The sequence below is a fragment of the Aquarana catesbeiana genome, linkage group LG13 (genome assembly GCF_042186555.1).
Source record: "Aquarana catesbeiana isolate 2022-GZ linkage group LG13, ASM4218655v1, whole genome shotgun sequence".
In the NCBI taxonomy this organism is placed as follows: Eukaryota; Metazoa; Chordata; class Amphibia; order Anura; family Ranidae; genus Aquarana; species Aquarana catesbeiana.
This window is the reverse complement of record NC_133336.1, coordinates 189,564,625-189,584,403: the sequence shown is the minus strand read 5'-3', so window position 1 is coordinate 189,584,403 and position 19,779 is coordinate 189,564,625. Positions and strand designations below refer to the sequence as shown.

The window sequence follows — 19,779 nt, the reverse complement described above, 5'->3', positions numbered from 1 at the left end:
ACTCTATACACCATTTTAGTATTCCTGACCCCCGCGCTCTACACACCATTTTGTATTCCTGACCCCTGCACTCTACACAATTTTGTATTCCTGACCCCCTGCTCTACACACCGTTGTGTATTCCCGACCCCTGCACTCTCTACACAATTTAGTATTCCTGACCCTCTGCTCTACACACCGTTGTGTATTCCTGACCCCTGCACTCTATACACCATTTTGTATTCCTGACCCCCCTGTTCTACACAACATTTTGTATTCCTGACCCCTGCACTCTACACACCATTTTGTATTCCTGACCCCCTGCTCTACACACCGTTGTGTATTCCCGACCCCTGCACTCTCTACACAATTTAGTATTCCTGACCCTCTGCTCTACACACCGTTGTGTATTCCTGACCCCTGCACTCTATACACCATTTTGTATTCCTGACCCCCCTGTTCTACACAACATTTTGTATTCCTGACCCCTGCGCTCTACACACCATTTTGTATTCCTGACCCCTGCACTCTATACATAATTTTGTATTCCTGACCTCCGCACTCTATACATCATTTTGTATTCCCACCCAACGCACTTTACACACCATTTTGAAGTCATGTCCAACATCCGGTGCAGTGTAGTATACCCACTTATTTCCTGTCATTCTCCCCGTGTGTTTCTCTTTTCAAAGTTCAAAATTTGGAAGATATGATGCAGTGAAGGTGTTTTCTTATCACAATGATTATCTTGCAATAGTATTGTAAGGATATGCAACTTATATACAGTGTGGATCTTATATTGTTCTGTATTGTAATGATTTTCATACCAAAATGCACTACATTATTATACCAGTATTGCAACAGCGGTCTTCTATTCGCTACATCCGCCTTTATATACATGTGATGTATTTGCCTATATACAGCATAAATAACATCTTCCTTTTATACTTTCTGTAGCTCCTTTTTATATTTGCCCATTTCCATTAGAGATCTTCCTTTATCATTTGTGTTCTTTTAATGATGTTCTTCACTTCCTTGTTCCTCATACTATAGATGATGGGGTTCAACATTGGTGTCACAGCTGTATAGAGAATAGACACAGTTTTGTCTATTTCTGCAGAATAAGTAGAACGGGGTCTCAGATACACAAACATGATTGTCCCATAGTAGAGACTCACCACTGTCAGGTGAGAAGCACATGTGGAGAAAGCTTTGTGTCTTCCATGGGAGGAACAGATCTTCAAGATGGTGGAGATGATGTGGATGTATGAAATTAGAATCAAGCAGAAAGAACACATAGCAATGATACCTGCTCCAATATACATCACTATTTCATTGAGAAAAGTATCTCGGCAGGACAGTCGAAAAAAAAGAGGCATCTCACAGAAGAAGTGGTTGACATGGTGGGACTTGCAGTAGGTGAGTTGAAAGGTGAGGACAACATGCATGGCGGAGTTCAGGAAGCACATACTCCATGATCCTACAGCTAAACTCATACATAACATTTTATTCATAGTTACATAGTTACATAGTAGGTGAGGTTGAAAAAAGACACAAGTCCATCAAGTCCAACCTATGTGTGTGATTATATGTCAGTATTACATTATATATCCCTGTATGTTGCGGTCATTCAGGTGCTTATCTAATAGTTTCAGGAAGCTATCAATGCTCCCCGCTGAGACCACCGCCTGTGGAAGGGAATTCCACATCCTTGCCGCTCTTACAGTAAAGAACCCTCTACGTAGTTTAAGGTTAAACCTCTTTTCTTCTAATTTTAATGAGTGGCTACGAGTCTTGTTAAACTCTCTTTTCAGTGCTCGCAACCTTTCCTCATAACTAAGATCCTCCGGACCCTTTATTAGCTTTGTTGCCCTTCTTTGTACTCGCTCCATTTCCAGTACATCCTTCCTGAGGACTGGTGCCCAGAACTGGACAGCATACTCCAGGTGCGGCCGGACCAGAGTCTTGTAGAGTGGGAGAATTATCGTTTTATCTCTGGAGTTGATCCCCTTTTTAATGCATGCCAATATTCTGTTTGCTTTGTTAGCAGCAGCTTGGCCTTGCATGCCATTGCTGAGCTTATCATCTACTAGGACCCCCAGGTCCTTTTCCATCCTAGATTCCCCCAGAGGTTCTCCCCCCAGTGTATAGATTGCATTCATATTTTTGCCACCCAAATACATTATTTTACATTTTTCTACATTGAACCTCATTTGCCATGTAGTCGCCCACCTCATTAATTTGTTCAGGTCTTTTTGCAAGGTTTCCACATCCTGCGGAGAAGTTATTGCCCTGCTTAGCTTAGTATCGTCTGCAAATACAGAGATTGAACTGTTTATCCCATCCTCCAGATCTTTTATGAACAAATTAAATAGGATTGGTCCCAGCACAGAACCCTGGGGAACCCCACTACCCACTCCTGACCATTCTGAGTACTCCCCATTTATTACCACCCTCTGAACTCGCCCTTGTAGCCAGTTTTCAATCCATGTACTCACCCTATGGTCCATGCCAACGGACCTTATTTTGTACAGTAAACGTTTATGGGGAACTGTGTCAAATGCTTTTGCAAAATCCAGATACACCACGTCTACGGGCCTTCCTTTATCTAGATGGCAACTCACCTCCTCATAGAAGGTTAAAAGAAGGTTCATACACCTCTGTTGATCCTAAATCTAGATGGAAGTACATATGTAATGCACATCCTAACAAGGAGATACTTTTATCTATTACCAGAGTGTTTATGAGAATTTTGGGGACAATGGTGGAGGAAAAACAGATGTCAATAATGGAGAGATTACTCAGAAAGGAGCACATGGGAGTCTGTAGCTTCGGGTTGATCCTCACCACAATGATCAGTAGAAAGTTTCCTGACAATGTGATTATGTACATCACAATGAACACAAGGAAACAGATTGCTTGGAGATATGGAACATTAGACAGACCAAGGAGGATGAACCTTTCTGGTAGGAGACAATTGTAACAACTACAATACAATTGTAACAACTATAATACAATGTCCCTTGCTTAGAACCATGACAATACTGAGGTATTTTTTTCTTGGGCTTGAGTAATTAGTTCACTGCTTTTCGCTGTAGAATAGAGCTAGAGATAAAATTTGAGACAGTTAATGTTACTGACCCCTTTCTATTGAAAAGGGGAATTAGGAAGGTGGCCATATGGTGGCAGAACTTTATTTGATTTGACCATTGTAAAGGAGAAAGGAGAAGGCAAATGTGCTTATAACTGCAATCAATCTTTTAACAAGAAATACGTATTTTGTCAAATAAAGTTAGATGAATCAAATCTGTTATTTTAATTTATATTGTCAGAGCCAGAATTGCCTTTGGGTACAGCATGCTTGTGCCAAAACGAAGTACAAACAAAAAGGTGGATATTCCTTGTATAATCACTGAACATGCATTTTCCTCCATTGTTATAAGAAATTCAGTCATCTCATATACAATTTTCTACACATGGTCCCCAATATTCTAAGCCTGGTTAGCACCAAGAAAAAAAAAAGAATATGTTCAGTGCACAAAAAAGTGATCCCAGCAGAGTGGCATTACATTGGGTGCCAAAGAATGTGTGCCAACAAGGCTTCGTGATGGATATCTAGTCCTGTATAATGTTTAGATATTTAAAATATTTAATTTTGTACCTTACCTTCTCAGGTATTAGCTCTTAATGGGAAATTGGCCACGTGTTCCGTTGCACGGGGGTAATCCAGGTGCAGATCAAAGGAGGGATTCAGGGAAGCATGCTCCACCTATTCAATGATGCCCACTGCATGGCATGTAAATATAAAGGGTTGCTGTGCATGATGTGTGATGGGCGTGTGTCACAGGCTACATTGTTTTCTCTCATAGGCGCTTTTCAGACAATGGTAACCCAAGGCTGGATCTGGATCTAATTTGGGGTGCAGTAAAAAAAAGCCAAGGGACATAATGCCAACACTCTGGGTTTGATTGACTGTGAATAGACTGTGCACTCTACAGTTACCCTCTTTTTCCTTAGTAAATGTGGAAAAGCTTCACTTTGTGAAGACTTCCCAATCAGGACAGGAGTAAGAAAAAAAAAATTTTTTTTGCTTGCACATGGTTGGATGATGGAAATCAGTAGAGCTTTACGGTATTTATGAAGCTCTGGGGAAAATGATTGCAACTGCACTTTCAAAGTGCAAATTCTATTTGCCTATAGTAAATCAACCTGTAAGCAGGTGCAATCCGCTTCCTGCACTGTACGTGACGCTCAACCAGAGAAGCATCACAGCTTGTAGAAGAAGTCAGGTGAAACTCGGTTTCTCTGTGCTTTCCTGATTACTGGACACAGCGTTCCGGTTGGCTGCACTGCATCCAGGTGATCCTTGGCAGCCATCTTAGGTCAGCAGAGTCTTTTTAAGTCCTTGCTCCCCAGGTCTTTTCTAACAAAGATAAATCAATAAAAAAAATTGCCTTAATGCTACCGCCCTTTGGCTTTCTGCTTACCTATTTCATCCATTTGGCAGCCTCACTGACCAATAGTAAGGAGCAAGTGGCAGGCCCCCGCCATGTATCCTGGGCTCCGCTTGCCTCCACAGGCCCATCTGCGGTCCTGGGACTGACATAGCGGGTGGTGCCGGGAAGGGGGAATTGAGTGGACTCATGACTGCTCTTCTTCCCTTCTTGTTGCTGACCCAGAAGCGACGGGTAAAACATTACTTGCGGGTCCCCCTATCAGTGTCCCCAGCCAGCATGGCTGGGAAAGAATGTATTGCAATGCGATATGCATTGCATTACATTTAGTGCAGCACAGGGGAGATATTCATGGTCTTTTAGACCCCAAATGTCTCATTAAAGAGAACCTCTGTGACCAAGCACCAGTGTGCGGGGCGAAACATGTGAAAGGGCGTGGATGGAGCAGCACTGGTTGAGGCCACACTCATTTATATATTCATGCACTGGGTTGGTGAGCAGTGCTCCTTCCTTTTTCTGCTGATGCTGCCACCCAAAAAATCATCACATATGCCGCGTACACACGGTCGGACTTTCCGGCATACTTGGTCCGGCGGACCAGAGTGTGCCGGACAATCCGCCCGTGTGTAGGCACCGGCGGACTTTTCCGGCGGACTTTTTCCCAAAAGCCCGCCGGACCTAGATTTGAAGAAAGTTCTAAATCTTTCCGCCGGACTCAGTTTCGGGCGGAAAGTCCGCTCGTGTGTGTGCTGGTCCGACGGAAAGCCCACTCGTGTGTAGGCTGGTCCGACGGACCAGATACAACACGAGGGCAGGGTATTGCATCTCACGCTCGCTGCAATAGGTAAAACACATTTTCCTATTGCGGCGAGCGCGGGGCATACCAGGCCCTTAGGTCTGGTATGGATTATAAAGGGAAGCCCCTACGCCGAAAAAAACGGCGTGGGGTCCCCCCTAAAATCCATACCAGACCCCGATCCGAGCACGCAGCCTGGCCGGTCAGGAAAGGGGGTGGGGACGAGCGAGCGCCCCCCCCCTCCTGAACCGTACCAGGCCGCATGCCCTCAACATGGGGGTGGGTGCTTTGGGGGAGGGGGGCGCCCTGCGCCCCCCCCCCCAAAGCACCTTGTCCCCATGTTGATGAGGACAAGGGCCTCTTCCCGACAACCCTGGCCGTTGGTTGTCGGGGTCTGCGGGCGGGGGCTTATCGGAATCTGGGAGCCCCCTTTAATAAGGGGGCCCCCAGATCCCGGCCCCCCACCCTATGTAAATGAGTATGGGGTACATGGTACCCCTACCCATTTACCTAGGAAAAAAGTGTAAGTAATAAAACACACTACACAGGTTTTTAAAATATTTTATTAAACAGCTCCGGGGGGGGGGATCTTCCTCCGGCTTCGGGGGTCTTCTTCCGGCTTCGGGGGTCCCTCCGCTTCATCTTCTCCCGGCGTCCGGTTGGTTCTTCTCCCGGTGTTCCAGTTCTTCGGCCGGCTCCTCTGCTGTCTTCAGGTAGCTCTCTTGCCAGCAGAGGTCCGGACTTCTGGGCTTCTGGGCTTCTGGGCTTCTTCTCTTCTCTTCTCCAGATGTTGACACGACGCTCTCTCCGGCTGGACTGCTCTCCGAGGGCTGCGTTGTGACTTATATAGGCGGAGACCCCGCCCCCTTTTGATGTCACAGTCCCTGGGCATGCTGGGACTGTGACGTTTTAGGGGGCGTGGTCAACATCACCCAGTGACCACGCCCCCTAAAACGTCACAGTCCCAGCATGCCCAGGGACTGTGACATCAAAAGGGGGCGGGGTCTCCGCCTATATAAGTCACAACGCAGCCCTCGGAGAGCAGTCCAGCCGGAGAGAGCGTCGTGTCAACATCTGGAGAAGAGAAGAGAAGAAGCCCAGAAGCCCAGAAGCCCAGAAGTCCGGACCTCTGCTGGCAAGAGAGCTACCTGAAGACAGCAGAGGAGCCGGCCGAAGAACTGGAACACCGGGAGAAGAACCAACCGGACGCCGGGAGAAGATGAAGAGGAGGGACCCCCGAAGCCGGAAGAAGACCCCCGAAGCCGGAGGAAGATCCCCCCCCCGGAGCTGTTTAATAAAATATTTTAAAAACCTGTGTAGTGTGTTTTATTACTTACACTTTTTTTCCTAGGTAAATGGGTAGGGGTACCATGTACCCCATACTCATTTACATAGGGTGGGGGGCCGGGATCTGGGGGCCCCCTTATTAAAGGGGGCTCCCAGATTCCGATAAGCCCCCGCCCGCAGACCCCGACAACCAACGGCCAGGGTTGTCGGGAAGAGGCCCTTGTCCTCATCAACATGGGGACAAGGTGCTTTGGGGGGGGGGGGGGGCGCAGGGCGCCCCCCTCCCCCAAAGCACCCACCCCCATGTTGAGGGCATGCGGCCTGGTACGGTTCAGGAGGGGGGGGCGCTCGCTCGTCCCCACCCCCTTTCCTGACCGGCCAGGCTGCGTGCTCGGATCGGGGTCTGGTATGGATTTTAGGGGGACCCCACGCCGTTTTTTCGGCGTAGCGGGGTTCCCCTTTATAATCCATACCAGACCTAAGGGCCTGGTATGCCCCGCGACGGGGCTAGTAAGGTGTCAATCTCGCCGATAAAAGCGGCAAGATTGACATCCTTTTCTAGTCCCGTCGCACCTGAGTCACGTTCAAAATGAACGGACTTGTCCGTGTGTGGGCAAGTCCGTTCATTCTGAAAGTCCGCCGGAACTCCGGCGAAAGTCCGTCGGAAAGACGGGCGGACTTAGCCCGCCGGAAAGTCCCGGCGTGTGTGGGCAAGTCCGTCCGTTTTAAAGTCCGGCGCACCTGGCGGACAAAGTCCGTCGGAAAGTGTGCCGGACCAAGTAGGATAGAAAGTCCGCTCGTGTGTACGCGGCATAGGGTACTTTTTGTCCCCTATTTGATAAAAAAAAGTAAAGTTAAAGAAAAAAAAAATTTAAGTGCAAAAACATTGCACCTAAGCACATAAAATCCCCCCACCCCCCAATTTTTTTTTTGCAGACCCCCACACATATGCACATACTAACGTAAAAGCATACGCATGAAAGTGTCAATTACAATACACATGTTACATATCACCACGCACGCTGGAGTGAGAGAAATATTTCTAGCACCAGACCTCCTAAACTGGTGGCTTAATGTGTCATCCATGGAAAATATAGGGTACTGAAGTTTGTCAACATTTCACAGGAATTTAATACACTAAAATTTAAGATATTGGGTATCTATTTACTGTGCTCGGTGCAACCTTGTCTTTTATATTTTACCAAAAAATGGGTAATTTATTGCGTTTGTGTGTGCTAAAATTAATGTTGGTGTATTTTATACTGAAATTTTGCATTTCTTAGACCTTAGCATATTTTAGTGTGTCAGAGCAGTTTTACTGCAGTATATTGAAGTGAGTCAGTGCAGTTTCACTGCAGTATATTAAAGTGTGTCAGTGCACTTTTTCTGCAGTAAATTGTAGTCCGTCAGTACTGTTTTACTGCAGTATATTGAAGTGTGTCAGTGCAGTTTTACTGCAGCATATTGTAGTGCATCAGGGCAGTTTAACTACAGTATATTGAAGTGTAACAGGGCAGTTTTACTGCAGTATATTGAAGTGCGTCAGTGCAGTTTTACTGCAGTATATTGTAGTGTGTCAGTGGGGTTTTGCTGCATTATATTGTAGTGCGTCAGTGGAGTGTATCTGTGTTTGTCTGACTGCGGTGCTGTGGTTCCCCCTTTTAATTTTTTTTTATAGTTTTGACATTTCTGTCAGCGGCAGTCAACAAGTTAAAGTGCACCAAACACCACTTTCTATTGAATAAAGTGCATCCAATTACACATTTCCCTATCCCTATTTCATTTCAGTAATAAGCCCATCCTCCCATCATGACTGGGAAGCCAACAAGGAGAGGCAGATGCCACTGTGAGGGGGCCAGCAACATCTGTGTCCACAGGCAAAGGTGGACGTGGTCCCTCCTCAGGCAGGGCACTTTTGTCTCTATTTAGTGATGTTGCTCCTGCTATCCAGCCACAGCATGCCAAGAAGGTGGTGGACTGGCTTACTAAACCATCCTCATCCTCTATCACCCAAGCAGAGACTAGTGCGCAGTCCACCGCAGCTGCCAGAGCAGCTTGTTCTGCCTCCTTGAACACAGCTACTCCTGCCATAGCCAGCTGAGCACAGCATCAGCCACTTTCTCCTTGATGATGTACAGGCATTATTTGATTCAGATGTTGATTCTGACTTTGAGGTTGAGGAAGCCTATAGAGAGGGGAGAACAATAATAAACAACAAATTGCCTGTCATGTTCCTCCAGCCGCAGCTTATTGCCAAGTTGGCTCCAGTGATGATGAGGATGGAGGGGATGATGATGATGAGGTCCCTGACACAACTTGGGTGCCAGATAGAGCAGAGGAGGAAAGTGAGAGTGAAGCACAACCCCAACGTGGCAGGATGTCCTCCAGAGGCAACCATCATGGAAGAGTAGAGAGCAGCCACCCTATTCTATCCGATTGTGAAGCTATCTCCCGACTGACTTCCTGTGGCACCAGCCATTTAATCACAGTTACTATGCTTCAGTTATGAATGGACACAGTGAGTGTGATACGATCACTCACTGTTTCCATTCAGAAAAGGAAATGGCCGGAAGGAGGGGGGGCACTGTAAAAGGAGGGGGAAGTGTAACAAGAAGAGAAGAGTAGTATGATTGAGGGCAGTGTGACAGAAGGGGGGCAGTATGACAGGGGTGGTAGTGTGATGGGAAAACAGCATGATGGGGGTATTGTGACAGGAGAGGGGCAGTGTGAAAAAGGGGGCAGTGTGACGGGGAAGTGTGACAGGAGAGGGCAGTATGATTGGGATATTGTGACAGGAGGGGTGCAGTGTGACAGGTGGGGGGGACAGTATGACAGGGGAAGGGTATCTGGGAAGTTTGAAAGGAGGGGGGTGTGATAAAAGGAAGCAGTGTGACAAGAAAGGGCAGTATGATGGGGGGCAGTGTGACAGAAGGGGGCGGTATGACAGGGGGCAGTGTGATAAGAGGGGGGTAGTATGACAGGGGGATATTGTGACAAGAGGGGGGCAGTGTGACAGGAGAAGGGTACCTGGGAATTGTGACAGGAGAAGGGTACCTGGGAAGTGTGACAGGAGGGGGGCACTGTGATAAGAGGGGAACAGTGTGAAAGAAGGGGAGCAGTGTTATAAGCGGGGGCAGTGTGATGATGGGACACTGTGACAGGAAGGGGCAGTTTAAAAGGAGGGGGACAGTATGACGAGGGGTAGTGTGACAGGAGGGGGGCAGTATGAAAGGGGACACTGTGACAAGTGGGGGACAGTGTTAAGGGGGACAGTATGATGTGGGCAGTGTGACAGGTGGGGGGCAGTGTGAAAAGAGGGGGAAGTGTGACAGGTGGGGGGGCAGTGTGATAATAGGGGGCAGTCTGACAGGTTGGGGGGCAGTGTGACAGGTGGGAGGGCAGTATGACAGGTGGGAGGGCAGTATGGCAGATGGGAGGGCAGTGTGATAAGAGGGGGCAGTGTGACAGGTGGGGGGGCAGTGTGACAGGTGGGAGGGCAGTGTGACAGGTGGGGGGGGGCAATGTGACAAGTGGGGGACAGTGGCAGGTGGGGGGGCAGTGTGATAGGTCGGAGGGCAGTGTGATAAGAGGGGGCAGTGTGACAGGTGGAGGGCAGTGTGATGGGGTAAAGTATGATGTGGGCAGTGTGATAAGATGGGGCAGTGTCACAGGTGGGGGGGCAGTGTGATAAGAGGGGGGGCGGTTTGACAGGTGGGGGGGCAGTCTGACAGGTGGGGGGCCAGTGTGACAGGTGAGAGGGCAGTGTGACAGGTGGGGGGGCAGTGTGACAGGTGGGAGGGCCATGTGACAGGTGGGCAGTGTGATAAGAGGGGCATTGTTACAGTAGGACACAGTATGTTCAGGTGCCGGGCTTTCCTTACAGGAGAAGCCTACAGGCAAGAAGCAGCTGCTGGAGTCAGGGGTGGAGCTAGGCCCCTCCCCTCTCACAGTATAGACTCGGGAAGTCAACTGCTAGCCGGAGGGACATCCGCAGAGTCGTGGACATCACCAAGCTGCCAATCAGCCCCTCCAGTAGTGGAAAGCCAGGGCCGGTCACAAGTGCGACTGCTGCAAGCCTGGTAGTTCCACCACTGTCACGACCTCTCATCAGCACCCGCTGAGAGGGATGATGGTATAGCAAAGAGTGTCAAAGGTACTTGCAGCATGTCTGCCAGCAGCACACCACCAGCTGTAAAGTATAGCAGGCAAATTTCTCTGCCCCAGCTGTTGCAGTGAGAAAAAAAATGAACTCCCTGCCACCCTCATGCCCAGCGTCTAAATTCCAGCTTGTTCAAATTGCTGGCTTTCCAACTCCTGCCTTTCTGTCTCTTGCATTCTGCCCCCTTCCGTGAATTTGCAGAATGTGCTGTACCACAATGGTAGGTTCCCAGACGCTATTTCTTTGCAAGTGAGGCCATTCAAGCTCTGTGCCATCATGTGAAAGGCAATGTTGTGGAAGGCAATAAGGGGAAGGCCTCAGAACTCATCCCGTCCCCACAGAGAGTGCAGAAAATAAAATCTCTTGAGGACACATTAAAGAGGATTTTATTGAACGTTTTTCCTGACTCCAGTAGGTTACAATGTCATGGAGAACGTCGTTTTGAGTCTTGTGTTGGTCAAGAGAGGAGCGTCAGAGAAGGCGTCCGCCTAAGTGAGGCATTTCGGAATTTTTTTAGTCCTCGCCGCCCAGGGCTGTCAGCTTCCATATCCCATCGGCAGCGTCTGCATCACATGATGGATGATTACCTCGGGGCCAAAACAGAGATAGAGAGCTTTCCAGCTGACGATCCACTGACTTACTGGGTCATGAGAATAGACCACTGGCCAGAACTTGCCCAGTATGCTATTGAGTTGTTGGGCTGCCCTGCATCCAGCGTGCTTTCAGAACGGGCATTCAGTGCTGCAGGAGGTTTCGTTACTGATCATAGAATGTGTCTGTCCACAGACTTCGTGGACCGCTTGACTTTTATAAAAATTAATCAGTTCTGGATTACCAGCTATGAAGCCCCTGATGCCGATTAACTGATTAAGTCTTTTTGGGATGTGGAATCTCTGCAGGACTTCGAGGCTGCCTAGCTTTGAGGGTGTTCAATCATTTCATCTGGAAGAATGTTTTTGGTATAGGTTTCATGGGCACAATTAACACCCAAAGACCAATTTTTCAGCACCTGTTTGACAGGTGCATATCATTGCAATTTTTTACAGCAAGGCCAATTCTTGCTTTCATCAAGAGTACCTCTATAGGGTTACGGTGGGAAGGCGCCCCCGACACCCAAAGACCAATTTTTCTGCACCTGTTTGACAGGTGCATATCATTGCAATTTTTTACAGCAAGGCGAATTCTTGCTTTCATCAAGATTACCTCTATAGGGTTATGGTGGAAAGGCGCCACCGACACCGAAAGACCAATTTTTTACGCATCCGTTACTTCTATTCAAAGTCAAAGTGACACCAGAATGTATCCAAAAAATCTCTAATCTTGTTCCCAGTGCCCTACATTGTGGCCTCATCATACACAATGGCTCCCCAGCTGTTGCTGAGCAAAATAAAGGCAGCTTGCAGGGAAAATGTCTTTTTTGTTGGCTTTATAAATGCAATTATTGCTGCAGCAGATTCTAGACATGGTACAGATCCGCCACTTTACAGGACTAAGGCGACCCCCCAAGCACTATATTGGAAGGAATTTTTCATTTTATGCTTTCACTTTAAAAATCAAAAAATCACTGCTCATTTAAAAATGATGTTTTTTACAAACTTTTATTGATACATGTTCCCCAGGGCAGGACCTGGACCCCTATAACCATTGTATGCCAAATTACTTGCATATAAACCTTCAAAATGGGCACTTTTGATTTTTGACGTCCAGGTCCCATTGACTTAAATGGGGTTCGTTATTCGGGTCTGAACTTTTGCGGTGTTCGAAAGTTCTGGTGCGAACTGAACAGGGGTCCGTTCGGCCCATCCCTATTCCCTACATCCGCCTTTATATACTTGTAATGTATGTACCTATATACATTACATATTGCATCCTCCTTTTAGACTTTCCGTAGCCCCTTTTTATATTTGCCCTTTTCCATTAGAGATCTTCCCTTTTCATTTGTTTTCCTTTAATGGTGCTCTTGACTTCCTTGTTCCTCATACTATAGATGATGGGATTCAACATAGGTATCACAGCTGTATAGAGAATGGACATAGTTTTGTCTATTTCTGCAGAATAGGTAGAACGGGGTCTAAGATAAACAAACATGATGGTCCCATAGTAGAGACTCACCACAGTCAGGTGAGAAGCACATGTGGAGAAAGCTTTGTATCTTCCGTGGGAGGAACGGATCTTCAAGATGGTGGAGATGATATGGATGTATGAAATTAGAGTCAAACAGAAAGAACACATGGCAATGATACCTGCTGCAATGTACATCATTACTTCATTGTACAAAGTGTCCCGGCAGGACAGTCGAAAGAAAGGAGGCACCTCACAGAAGAAGTGGTTGACATGGTGGGACTTGCAATAGGGGAGTCGGAAGGTTAGAACGACATGTAATGCAGAGTTTAGGAAGCTAATACCCCATGATCCTGCTGCTAAAATGACGCACAATGTCTTGTTCATGATGGTGTTGTAATGCAATGGTCTACAGATGGCTGCAAACCTGTCATATGCCATGACGGCTAGTATAAAGCACTCTGATGATCCTAAAGCTAGACTGAAGTACATCTGTAATGCACATCCCAACAAGGAGATACTTTTATCTATGGCCAGAGTGTTTTTGAGAACTTTGGGAACAATGGTGGATGAGAAACAGGCATCAATAATGGAGAGATTACTCAGGAAGAAGTACATGGGGTTGTTTAACTTTGGGTTGATCCTCACCACTATGATTAGTAGAAGATTTCCTGATAATGTGATTATGTACATCACAAGAAACACAATGAAATATATTATTTGGAGGTACGGGAAATTCGATCCGAGTCCGAGGAGGATGAACCTCTCTGGCGATGTTTGATTGACTTTTTCCATAACATTCAGCTAATCTCTGGTAGGAGACAATTGTAACAATCACAATAAAATATATTTATGTCATAGTTTTCTTTTGAAGTAAAAATTTCATGAAATAACAACTGTATGTATAGACCTTTTTTAAAAAAAAAAAATGTATGGATTAGGAAAGAGTTGAAAAATCCCTACCAGTTTATTTTTTGCTTTTTTTTAGGTTTTGGGATAGTTCCCTTCACTTCCTGTCCCCGAGATGCAATAGGAAATTAGAAGAAATCTCCTAAAGCGAGTGAGATGCCCCTCTTAGACAATTGTCCCTGTAACAGGTGTCACCATTGGAAGATTCCTCTTTTCTTTTGATCTGGGGAATAGTTTACAGTTTTTGAACTTCCACTTTCTGACAATGGGAATAGTCATTGTGGTGGTGGGGACACAGACAGCAATAAAAAATTGTTAGCGGGTCTAACTCTTCTCCATCATCCAAAAACAAAACAGGAAAGTTTTTTTTAAGAAACATCCCTTGCACTGTCCTTTGGTTTGGAGGAGTAACACTTTTATCTAGGATATTATACTGATCAAAGTACCTGGCCAAGACACCAGTGTTAATTTTGTCAATGAAAATATTTTCGTCAACTAAATTTACACTATTTTAGTTGACTACAATACGACTAAAACTAGAATCATTTAGATGACTAAAATACGATTATAACTAAAAATGGCATTTTAGTCAAAAGACTATGACTAAAACTAAATCAAAATTTGGCATCAAAATTAACACTGCACTACCACATAAGAATACATAGGAGGCATCCACTAAGCTGCTGAAGGCTTTTCTTTTTTTTTGTTAATATTTAATGTTGGTAATATATTCAGGTAATATATTAATATATTAATTACCTAATGGCATTACAGCTTTACATACCCTGTTTCCCCAAAAATAAGACCTAGCGTGATTGTCGGTGATGGCTGCAATATAAGCCCTACCCCCCAAATAAGCCCTACCTTGTTTCCCCGAAAATTAGCCCTACCCTGAAAATAAGACCTACAGGGACTTTAACTAGGGCTTATTTGGGGGGTAGGGCTTATATTGCAGCCATCACCGACAATCATGCTAGGTCTTATTTTCGGGGAAACAGAGTAGTAGGTGAGGTTGAAAAAAGACACAAGTCCATCAAGTCCAACCTATGTGTGTGATTATATGTCAGTATTACCTTGTATATCCCTGTATGTTGGGGTCATTCAGGTGCTTATCTAATAGTTTCTCGAAACTACTGATGCTCCCCGCTGAGACCACCACCTGTGGAAGGGAATTCCACATCCTTGCCACTCTTACAGTAAAGAAGCCTCTACGCAGTTTAGGGTTAACGCTTTCATGACTAAGCCTAATTTTGAAATTTGGTGTTTACAAGTTAAAATCCGTATGTTTTGCTAGAAAATGACTTAGAGCCCCCAAACATTATATATATATTTTTAGCAGAGAATCTAGAGAATAAAATGGCAATTGTTGCAATATTTTATATCACACGGTATTTGTGCAGCGGTGTTTTAAACGCAACTTTTTGGAAAAAGGGACACTCATGAATTTAAAAAAAAAACAGACAGTAAAGTTACCCCAATTTTTTTGTATAATGTGAAAGATGTTACACCGAGTAAATAGATACCAAACATGTCACGCTTTATAATTGCACGCACTCATGAAATGGCGACAAACTACGGTACCTAAAAATCTCCATAGGCGATGCTTTAAATTTTTTTTACGGTTACCAGGTTAGAGTTACAGAGGAGGTCTAGTGCTAGAATTATTGCTCTCGCTCTGACGATTGCGGCGATACCTCACATGTGTGATTTGACCACCGTTTACATATGAGGGCGCGACTTCCGTATGCGTTTTCTTTGCTGCGCAAGCTCACGGGGACGGGGCGCTTTCAATTTTTTTTTCTTATTTATTTTATTTATTTTTATATTAATAAATTGTGTTTAAAAAAAAATTATTTGATCACTTTTATTGCTGTCACAAGGAATGTAAACATCCCTTGTGACAGTAATAGGTGGTGACAGGTACTCTTCATGGAGGGATTGGGGGTTTAAAAGACCCCCCATCCCTCCTTTGCACTTCAAAGTATTCAGATTGCCATTATCGGCAATTCTGAATACTGTATATTTTTTTTAAACCGGCGCCATTGGCAGCCGAGTAAATGGGAAGTGATGTCATGACGTCGCTTCCATGTTTACTATTAGGAGGCTGGGACAAACCACTCACAGCATCGTTCCAGATGTCACTAGCCACCGGAGGTGGCGGATTGGTCATCGGGCCTCCCGATGGAACGGGAGGCCCGGTAAGAGCGGCAGGAGGCGGCAGGAGGGGGGGCGTCCCCTCCCGCTCCTCCGTTATAACAGCTGAGCAGCTTTTAGCCGCATCGGTTGTTATACCAGGAAAGCCGATCGTTGGCTCTAAAAAACAGTACCGGGATGATGCCTGCAGCTGCAGGCATCATCCCGGTATAACCCCCGAAAGCCGAGTATGTACATCTGTGTACGGTCGGTGGGAAGGGGTTAAACCTCTTTTCTTCTAATTTTAATGAGTGGCCACGTGTCTTATTAAACTCCCTTCCGCGGAAACGTTTTATCCCTATTGTGGGGTCACCAGTACAGTATTTGTAAATTGAAATCATATCCCCTCTCAAGTGTCTCTTCTCCAGAGACAATAAGTTCAGTGCCTTTCTTCATAACTAACTAACTAACCCTTCTCTGGACTCTCTCCATTTCCAGCACATCCTTCCTGAAGACTGGTGCCCAGAACTGAACAGCATACTCCAGGTGCGGCCAGACCAAAGTCTTGTAGAGCGGGAGAATTATCGCTTTATCCCTCGAGTTAATCCCTTTTTTTAATGCATGCAAATATTCTGTTTGCTTTGTTAGCAGCAGCTTCAGCTATCATCTACTAGGACCCCCAAGTCCTTTTCCATCTTTGATTCCCCCAGAGGTTCTCCCCCCAGTGAGTAGATTGCATTCATTTTTTTTCCACCCAAATGCATTATTTTACATTTTTCCACATTAAACCCCATTTGCCATGTAGTAGCCCACCCCATTAATTTGTTCAGATCTAATTGCAAGGTTTCCACATCCTTTGGAGAAGTTATTGCCCTGCTTAGCTTAGTATCGTCCACAAATACAGAGATGGAGCTGTTCACCCCATCCTCCAGGTCATTTATGAATTAAATAAATAGGATTGGTCCAAGGACAGAACCCTGGGGGACCCTACTTTCCACCCCTGACCATTCCAGGTACTCCCCATTTATCACTACCCTCTGAACTCGCCCTTGTAGCCAGTTTTCAATCCATGTACTCACCCTATGGTCCATGCCAACGGACCTTACTTTGTACAGTAAACGTTTATGGGGAACTGTGTCAAATGCTTTTGCAAAATCCAGATACACCACGTCTACGGGCCTTCCTTTATCTAGATAGCAGCTCACCTCCTCATAGAAGGTTAATAGATTGATTTGTCAAGAACGACTCTTTATGAACCCTTGCTGATTACTGATTGCTAATAATACCATTTTCATTACTAAAATCTTGTATATAGTCCCTTATTATCCCCTCCAAGAGCTTGCATACTATTGATGTTAGGCTAACTGGTCTGTAGTTCCCAGGGATGTATTTTGGCCCTTTTATAAATATTGGTGCTACATTGCCTTTTCTCCAGTCAGCTGGTACCATTCCAGTCAGTAGACTGTCAGTAAAAATTAGGAACAATGGTCTGGCAATTACTTGACTGAGTTCCCTAAGGACCCTTGGGTGCAAGCCATCTGGTCCCAGTGACTTATTAAAGTCACGTTCTTCAAGTCTATTTCTAATTCTGTTATCCATGAGGGTGCTCCCTGTGATGTGTCACGAGGAAAAACACTGCAGTTTTGGTTACCGAAGCCCCCCGATACCCTTGTGAAGAGGAGAAGAATAAATTCAATACCTTTGCCATCTTACCATCCTTTGTAACCAGATTCCCTTCCTCATTCTTTATGAGGCCAATATGATCTGTCCTCCCTCTTTTACTGTTTATATACTTAAAGAATTTCTTGTTTTTTTTTTATTTTGCTCTCCAGTTTTTTTTCTTTGTCAAAGAGCAATATTTTTTTTTGTTTATGAAGCTTGGTTTCTATGTCTGTATTGCATGTTCAACCCTCAATACCATAAATAATAACATGTTACTAGATTTTCACTCCAGGAGTATATGAGTTTGGCAATGCTGCCATAACCCCAGTATTTTTAAAAACGGCGAACTGTCCCCTTTGGAATAAAACTGGTCTCTGAGGCGGATTCGCGCTCTGGTTGGGCCGATCGGTTCCTCTCCCCTCACTGCCTGGATGCCGAGTGAGGGAATGATGGCCCCGGCTCGGCTCCATAGCACTGGTGGATGGAAGCGACATCAAACGTCACTTCCACCCAATGCTCTTATTTTTTATTTTTTTGTTTTTATTGCATTTTAGTGTCTTTTTGACCCAGATCTCACATTTAAGAGAGTCCTACAATGCTTTTTTCCTTGTAATAGGAATAAAAGTGACCCAATTTTTTTTTTTAAAAGGACAGTGTCAAAATAAAAAATAAAAAATAAAATAAATAAGAAAAAAAAATTAAAGAGCACCGTCCTGCCGAGCTCGCACGCAGAAGCAAACGCATACGTAAGTCACGCCCACGTATGAAAGCGGTATTGTTACAACAAGAACAATAATTCTAGCCCTAGACCTCCTCTGTAACTCAAAACTGGTAACCTGTCGAATTTTTTAAACGTCGCCTATGGAGATTTTTAAGGGTAAAAGTTTGTCGCCATTGCACGAGCTGGAGCAATTTTGAAGCGTGACATGTTGGGTATCAATTTACTCGGCTTAACATTATCTTTCACAATATAAAAAAGAAATTGGGCTAACTTTACTGTTGTCTTATTTTTTAATTAAAAAAAGTGTATTTTTTCCAAAAAAAGTGCGCTTGTAAGACCGCTGCGCAAATACGGTGTGACATAAAGTATTGAAATGACCGCCATTTTATTCTCTAGGGTGTCTGCAAAAAAAAATATTGTTTGGGGGTTCTAAGTAATTTTCTAGTAACATAACTGATTTTAGCTTGTAGACACAGAGTCTAAAAAATAGGCCCGGTCCTTAAGTGGTTAAATAATGCATTACAATTTAACAAAATTAGATACAATTAGATTTTAGTAGACTAAAATAAAACTAAAACTAAAACAAGTCAGATGAATAGGACACGACTAAAACTAAACTGGCATTTTAGTAAAAAAACTATGACTAAAACAAAATAGAAGTTTGACATCAAAATTGCCCCTACAAGACACACATTTTCTGTTTTTTTTTTTTTTTTTTTAGGGGGGTTACTGCTTAGCTTTTTTGCATTCCAGCTTCTCCTGTTACATTCATATAATATAAAATACATATGGGTATCGCTCATAATGGGCACAGCAGGCGTGCAGACCCAAAGACGTTATTTTCCTATGGCATCATGTTTTGTCATACTGTTCATTCATCAGATATGTGTTGGTCATATTCTCTTTGGTTCATTATAATAACACCTTACTTTCCTGTCAAAGAATGAGAAATAAGATTTTGGCCAAAAGGCTACAAATCTGACCAGGTTTGACTATTGATCAGGTGAATGCACAAAGCAATGAATCTTCCAGCATGGTGAGACTTGCAGTAGGGGAGTTGAAAGGTGATGGACACCATGCATGGCGGATTTCAGGAAGCAAATACTCCATGATCCTACAGCAAAACTCACACACAACATTTTATTTATGATGACTTACAGTGCAATTGGTCTATGGATGGCAGTAAACCTGGCATACGCCATGACTGATATACGCCATGACTGATATACGCCATGACTGATGATACACTCTGTTGATCCTAAAGCCAGACTGAAGTACATCTGTAATGCACATCCCAACAAGGAGATCCTTTTATCTATGGCCAGAGTGTTTATGAGAATTTTGTGAACAATGGTGGAGGAAAAACAATGTCAATAATGGAGAGATTACTCAGGAAGAAGTACATGGGGGTCTGTAGCTTTGGGTTGATCTTCACCACAATGATCAGTAGAAAGTTTCCTGACAATGTGATTATGTACATCACAAGGAACACAAGGAAACAAATTGCTTGGAGATATGGAACATCAGACAGACCAATGAGGATGAACCTTTCTGAAGATGTTTGGTTGATTTCTTCCATATCATTCAGTTGGTTACTGGTAGGAGACAATTGTAATAA

At 44.7% G+C, this 19,779-nt stretch overlaps 1 protein-coding gene and 1 pseudogene across 1 annotated transcript; both read right to left on the bottom strand.

Moving 5' to 3' along the window:
- Positions 1 to 962: 962 nt before the first annotated feature.
- Positions 963 to 4,479, bottom strand: LOC141116630 (olfactory receptor-like protein OLF1; annotated as a pseudogene).
- Positions 4,480 to 12,592: 8,113 nt separating this feature from the next.
- LOC141117666 (olfactory receptor 5AR1-like) lies at positions 12,593 to 13,555 on the bottom strand. The gene has a single exon (XM_073610632.1). The coding sequence runs from the start codon at positions 13,529 to 13,531 to the stop codon at positions 12,593 to 12,595; it is 939 nt and encodes a 312-aa protein (XP_073466733.1). The 5' UTR covers positions 13,532 to 13,555.
- Positions 13,556 to 19,779: the final 6,224 nt, after the last annotated feature.